The 7513-nt window shown below is 30.6% G+C and overlaps 1 protein-coding gene across 1 annotated transcript in view; it reads right to left on the bottom strand.

Annotated features, from left to right (window-relative positions):
* LOC108370740 (angiotensin-converting enzyme Ance-3) overlaps positions 1 to 2474 on the bottom strand; it is a gene marked incomplete at its 3' end in the record, with an annotated part of 9032 nt that extends 6558 nt beyond the window's left edge. Inside the window, exons 1-2 of the mRNA XM_017626127.1 lie at positions 1918 to 2474; positions 1257 to 1838 (exon numbers count right to left, since the gene is read on the bottom strand). Coding sequence (XP_017481616.1) covers positions 1257 to 1838; positions 1918 to 2178 — 843 coding nt within the window. The remainder of the gene's footprint in view (positions 1 to 1256; positions 1839 to 1917) is intronic.
* Between the last annotated feature and the right edge of the window lie 5039 nt (positions 2475 to 7513).

The raw sequence follows: 7513 nt of genomic DNA, 5'->3' as shown, positions 1-7513 counted from the left end.
AGCACTGTTTAATACCAAAATTAATTTCTTGAGTAAGCATGTGCTTCGATGACTGAAAGAACCAAAGAAAAAACCTAGTTTTATATTTGTGCTCGAAAAGAATACTACTACTTTCGATAGTTTATGCACGAATTACTACTAAAATTAAGGTAATTTTTTTAAGCCTTTACACAATTCTGGTATTTCCGATACCTAAGCTGAAGCCATCAAAAATTAAAAAAAAAATCTTAACCTTGCTTTGAACGTGATATTTTCGTTTCGTTTATCTTTCGGCAAGGAACCGACAATTTAAGTTGGCATTGACATCTTCAAGGTATGAGAAGGCATCTATAAACACCCGCATATGAGCTAAAGTGCATATGTATGCCTATAAATGTACATACATACATATGTGTGTAAGCCACTTTAGACACATCGAACCTTGACGACCCACTGTCACTGTGACCGCATTACACGCAATCACGTACAGATAAAACGCGCAGCAACAACAACAGCCGCGTAACCGGGCGGCTTTGCACGTGAGAAAACTTATTGGTTAAAAACCAGCAACACAACACAAAATAATAAAACAAAAACAAACGACTTTTTTATGTGAAAATTATCGCAACCAAACGCATGCGATCTGCATGCTGGGAAATTTTCTCGAAAAAATTAAAAAAAAAGCAAACAAAGTCTGGTATTAGGGTATTACATGGCTCGAGTGCAATGCGACTGAGCGAATGGCTGGGGCTGGTATGAGTTTGACCTTGCAAAGCCTGCAATTTAACTTTGTTAAGTATTTTTTTTAGTTGACGTGCGCTCTTGCCCATATAAAAAAATACATTTCTACTTTAGAGCTGAGTAAGCTGAAGGATTCTTGCTTAGCTTTCCCTTGAACTTCTGTGCTACTCTTTTGCTCTGACTATTACTTCCTCACTCCTCTCCTTCTCTAACTCACTCACTNAATTAAAAAAAAAGCAAACAAAGTCTGGTATTAGGGTATTACATGGCTCGTGTGCAATGCGACTGAGCGAATGGCTGGGGCTCGTATGAGTTTGACCTTGCAAAGCCTGCAATTTAACTTTGTTAAGTATTTTTTTTAGCTGATGTGCGCTCTTGCCCATATAAAAAAATACATTTCTACTTTAGAGCTGAGTAAGCTGAAGGCTTCTTGCTTAGCTTTCCCTCGAACTTCTGTGCGACTCTTTTACTCTGACTATTACTTCCTCACTCCTCACTCCTCTCCTTCTCTAACTCACTCACTCTCTCTTACTCACCGCTTGCGCTTGCGTTATCTCATTCACATTTGTCTCAAAGTTCCATTGCGCTGCCACATTTGCTGTACACTCCAGCGATCCTTTGTGATCAGTCTCGACCAGCAAATTACGCAGTTTCTCCAATTCAATTTGATAGCGGCGATCTTGTTGGAAACGTTGCCTCTCAAAGTAACGATCATTATTCAAATTAAAACGATCTTGATTTGGACGGAAAGGATTCTCAAAGCGACTACGATCATTGTTATAAGGATTATTCGGATTGAAGGGACTATTTGGTTCAAAATCGCTTCCAACTGGTGGTTGATTTCCATTAAAGCGTGCGTTGTATTCATTAGTTGGATTGTTGAAGCGATCTTGCTGGCGATCATCAAAACCATCTGCATACCGATTGTTGTTATTGAAGCGATCACTTGGATTATCATAATTATGATTGGGGAAACGATAATTATCGCGTTGCTGTTGTCCTATATTATTGTTATTGTAGTCAGAGAAGGGTGAATCAGCGACAGGGCGTGTAAAGTTCGGCTGCCTTGCCGGATAGGCATAACCGTAGCGCATGCGCTCATCGTACGTCTGGCCGTTCTGTTGAAGAGAGTAGTTTTTGTAAAAGAAAGTTGTTTGAGTAAATTTATGTATACATATATATGCATTAGCTATTTACTCTAAAATCATCAGCGCCATCATCATTCACTCCATCGATGGAGTATGGTGGCCCATAACGTTGACTGCGATCCAAATCGCCTAGCGTTTGTTGTGGACTTGCTGGTGTTCTAGGTGTGAGCGCATTGTAGTAGAGCGTTGGATCCTGCGTGTCTGGATTTAGAGGTGGCAGATCGAGTTGTGGCTCTGCTTGCACCGCAAGTGCTGAATGCAGTAGGATAGTAAAAATGCTTAGGGCGGGTTTGTTGATTATTTTCGCCATATTTTGGTTTCATGTAACACTACAGTGGTAGTCAAACTTCTTTAAAATAGTGAACTTTGACTGGATGTAAACTGAAGTATTTGGATTGACTTTTTTATACGACTAGCAGTTTTTTTTATTTTAGTTTTGTTTATGTTTTGTTTTTTGCGTTAAACTTTCAATACGATCACTTTCAAACTTTTTTTTAAATTCTTTTTGGTATAAAAATTTCACTCACTTTATTAAACGTAGATTGCTGCTCCAACTAAATATTAGCTAAGATTAGTAGTTTGCTTATCGCTGTTATTGTACTCCTTTTTATATTTATTTATTATATATTTATTTTATATTATTTGGAATAATTTAAATCATTCGTTTTTTTTCTAATTTGGATTAAAAAAAAAATTATTTTTAACACAATCATCTTTTTTCACCCACAAGAAGCTAGATTATAAGAATATATGTATGTATGATAGATACACTAGATAGTAAAAAAGTGGGGTAGTGTTTCGAAAATGTGGATCAAAGGGTTCATGATTACACCCTTTTCACGTTACAAGGGCAGGTGTAGGAAATCCATTGAAAAAATACCGCTATGGAACTTCCAGGGTCTAAGAAGTTTATAATTGTACCGCCTTTCATGAATTCTTTAGGATATAACGGTGATTTTAAATTCATTTTTTTCGAATCTCTTAACAAACGATCATCATCACTAGGCTGGATCCTAAGGGACCTTTCTTTGGAAATGAGTTATTTATTTTTTTTCCACAATAATTCCGGAAACTTAAAAACCATTCCGAGATCATTTCATTCGTAAATTTCAGCAGTCTTCTTTGATTTTCTTTGATTTCATATGTTTATTGTATTGTTTTATTCTATGTTGTTTCATTTTGTGTGTGTGTGATTTATCTGTGTTGTTTTATTTTTTGTTTTTTTTTTTTTATTCTTACTTCAGTAATTACCTTTACTTTCACTTTTCATTTCGTTATTGTTTTATTAAAGTGATTGTATTTATTTATTTATTTTCATTTTACTTCATTAAATTAACGGCACTCCTAAATTTGTATATTTGCATTGTTGAGAATGTGTGTTTTGCTTAAAAATTACTTATTTTATTTTATTTTATTATATTCAGTTGTTTATTTTTTAACCAATATGTGTTTAGCTTAACTTTTCCTTTTTTTGTCTTAGTTTTGTTTCCACTTTACTTCATTAAATGAACGATACTAATAAATTTTAATAAGAGCATTGAAAGTGGTTGTGTTTTCTACATAAAAATTACTTTTATTTTTATAGTTATTTGATTTATTTTATTATGTTTAATTAAATCTTTTTTTTTATTCAATTTTAATCTTTAATTTTATATTTTGGTTTTATTTAACTTTGTCTTTTTTTTCTTCATTTTTATTTTTATATTGCGTCTAGTTTTTAATTTTTTTTAATTTTGTTTTTTTTTATATCGCTTGTAGTTTTGATTTTATTATATCTAAATACTTCATTTTATTTCCTTTTTAATATTATTGGATTTTGTTTAATTTATTTTTTCTCTTTTAATTCGTTATATTTATTTTATTTTATTTGTTTTTGTCCACTGCCAAGTCAAGAGTTAAAATCTTATTTCTCATACCTTTATTAATTCTCTTTTTAACCGACTTCACAAACAGGAGGAAGGTTATCAATTCGTCGGAATAATTTATTTTTTTATTTTATTTTTTTTATGTATGTTACCGCATACGTTAACCGATTTATATAATTCTTGTTTTAAAGGAAAGGTGTTACCTCACAGGTGGCCCCATTTTAATTTGGTTTAAAACCGATCATGATCATGAAGAGATTAACGATAATCTTAAACTTTAATATAAGAATTGAAGTCGGTTTTGTTTTTTGCTTAAAAATTACTTGTTGAATTTAATTTTTTATATCGCTTTTAATATTTCTTGTTTTATCTGTTTCAATTTATTTTATTATATTTTCTTATTATTCTTTTACTTAATTTTACTTTATTTTATTTTATTTTATTTTATTTTATTTTATTTTATTTTATTTTATTTTATTTTATTTTATTTTATTCTCCAAAAATGAAGTTTTTTATGAATAAAAATAGTTATGAATAAAAATAGTTTCTAAAATCCCCTCAAATGGCAAAACGGTTTAAGCATAAAAAATTTACTTAAAACATATAAAAAAAAAAATAATAAAATTGAACGGAATCATAATAATGAGATTTTGATGCTGTTTTTTTTAACTTTTTTCAAAGATTGGTATAGAAACTAATCTGACCTAAACTCCTTCCGATTTAGACTTAGGAGGTGTCATTGGAAAGGTATTTTCTCACCCCTTTTATTTATTTGCTAATAAACTCATTCAAAGGATGAAAGAGAAAGGTAGGATGAACGAACGACATTCAAAGCTGAATTAAGATGTGTTGGTATTTGAAACAAAAAAAAAAAAATAAAAAATTAGACACGACTGACTGTTTTTTGAACAGAAATAAAAACATTGCTAAAATACCTTTCTACAGTTTTTCGTAAATCAATCTTTGAAAAAAGTAAAAAAACAGCATCAAAATCTCATTATTACGATTCCGTTGCAAAATATTTTAAAATATTTTTATGCAGATTTTCTAGGCCTAATCTGTTTTGTCATCTGAGGGGACGTTTTTCAAAAAGTTCTTTAAGAAACTATTTTTATTCATAAAAAAACCATTTTTGGATGTATTTTCAAATCGGTCCAGCTGCTTAAATAACTTAATATTTTCCCGAAATATTTCGGTGAGTGTCTTAAAATATTTAAAATAAATTTTGTAAGCCCAGTGGAAAACCGCATTTTCGTTTGGTGATGCAAGTTTAATGTACATGTTTTCAGTAATTATAAATAATTGGGCTCACATCAGAAGCAGAGGATCTTAATCTAAACTGCTAAACTGTATATTGTATTCTATAGAAATGTATATGTATGTATGTACCTACATCACATATGCATACCTAGCTCATTAAGTTAAAGCAACAAATTTTACTTCCGAAGTTCAACATATGTACACATATGTAGTTATGTATCCAAACCATACTATATTTATCACTTTCGATGCCCAATAAAATATGGCTTTTATGCATAGTCGTAGCTTATAAAAAACCCTGACGGAACTGCATTTTGGCACAAATTGTTTAACTATTATTATCACCTGAAGCTAAAGTAAAGCGCTTAATTATCGCAGAAGCGTTAAAAGGAGTACATATTTGTTGTAGTTCAAATTGTAAGGCGTTTACTCATTAAAACTAAGTTTTCAATATATTCAAATANACATGTATGTATGTATGTATGCACATACATATGTATATGAGAAACACCTGCAGTTCGCAAAACATCATTTTCGCATACACACACGCACCACTTGTGTCTGTCTGCTGCTGTCTGGCTTTCACTCACTGGGAACTGATTAAAGCCACCCACCGAACTGGAAATGGGCGCTAAGCGCAAACGCAAACAAATATTGAAGCCTTACTTACATATGTATCTACATAGTATGTATGTATGAATGTTCGTATGTGCGGTTTGTTTGTAATTGCATGTGTGCATGCGAACATCATTTTATTTTAACTAAGTACTTAATTTTAAATTATACTCATATGTAATTTATGTTCTTTATTGTACTAGCTGCTGTTGTTTTTTGATGATCATTTTTAAAACAACCTTTTGACTACGTGTTTTTGAAGTAAGTACATACTGTATGTACATAGAGGAATTTACCTGTTTTTGTTTTTATAAAAAACAATTTTTTCCTTAACTACTCACTCATAGCTGTCGTGTTTTAAATATTTTTATGTGAAATTTGCTTTTGTGTGACCCGATCTAGTTGTTGTCAATTCTAGGTTGGCGTTGTTGTTGCTGTTAAGCGCGTATTTCAGTGCTAATTTTGATTATCTCATGCCAGTACATGCCGCACTTACACCTGTATTTATGTACAACACATACATACATACATAATCATACTACGTCTATATAGTCAATGTTTATATTTATGTGATGTATTGCGGTGATGTTGTGTGTTATTGTTATCGTCGACTGTCGCCACCACCAGCACACGCCTAGCTTTCATTGCTGCCACATTCTCGCTTTAGTCGCTACGCTGCCGCGCGTGTGTGACGTTACAATTTAACTATACAAATTTTTCCCCTCTGAACTTAAAAGTAAAAAATGCAAAAAAAAAAACTTTTGTTTTCTAGACATTTGAATTTTTTTTGTTTTTATATTTTTGCGATTTGTTCTTATGTGCAAAGTTAAGATTTGTAATTTGCGCCCACTGAAGTTTGAAGTTGTTCAGTAGTGTACGAGACGCGCTGCTAGACGTTGTGCTTCGCTTAAAGTTTAGAAAAAAATTCAATTTCCATAATTAAAATGAGCACCGAATTTTCCTTAATAAATTAAAAGTGTGCAACAAAGCTAAGCAGCTGCAGTAAAGTTTTAAATTGTTTTAAATTTTTTTGGAAATTTCAAATTCACGTACTTTGAGACAGTTGAAGGCACTGTCTGTAGTTCAGTGAGGATTTTTTGTGTTCCGCTTTAAGGATTTTTGCCGTTATTTTCAAACGAAATACTTAATTATTAAAACTTTGTGTGAAAAAAATGTAAGGATATAAAAAACGTTAGAATCAAAAATTTCTAAAATAAATATTTTATTAGACGTGTGTGCATCGCAAGGGATTTCTGAAAACGGAAAATTTTTTTTATTCAAATTGTGCAGGAAAAAGTGCAAGGAAACGGTACAGGGATAAAGAAAATAAGTATTTTATTTTTAAATCTAGTTACTTGTTTGTAAAATAAAACATTTTATATTTGAAGCAGCAACAGATGTTGAATGATTTTGAGGTAAAAATTGCTTTGAATATTTATGAAAAAAAAAAAATAATATTTAAAAAAATTACTAAAGAATTAAATAAAAATATCTATGTATATCGTTACACAAAATAAAAGTGAAAGTTTCTTACAAATGCAAACAGCAATGTGAGCAAATAAAACCATAAAGTGAAAACTTAGTTTTTAAGATAAGTTTTGTGCAAACACATCCATACATACGCATGCTTGTTTGCTGTTTACGTACAAGGTCTTGTCATCACAATGACAAATAATAAAGGTGTGAGAAATACATTTTAACCTTCGACTTGCCAATAGACCAAAACAAATATAATAAAACGATAAAGTAAAAAAATACAAACACAAATAAAAAATAAAATAAAATAAATAAAATAAAATAAAATAAAATAAAATAAAATAAAATAAAATTAAAATAAAATAAAATAAAATAAAATAAAATAAAATAAAATAAAATAAAATAAAATAAAATAAAATAAAATAAAAT

This window comes from Rhagoletis zephyria, unplaced genomic scaffold, assembly GCF_001687245.7.
Source record: "Rhagoletis zephyria isolate East Lansing unplaced genomic scaffold, Rhagoletis_zephyria_1.1 Rzeph_scaffold_04450, whole genome shotgun sequence".
Classification (NCBI taxonomy): Eukaryota; Metazoa; Arthropoda; class Insecta; order Diptera; family Tephritidae; genus Rhagoletis; species Rhagoletis zephyria.
This window is presented reverse-complemented; position numbering and strand designations above follow the sequence as displayed.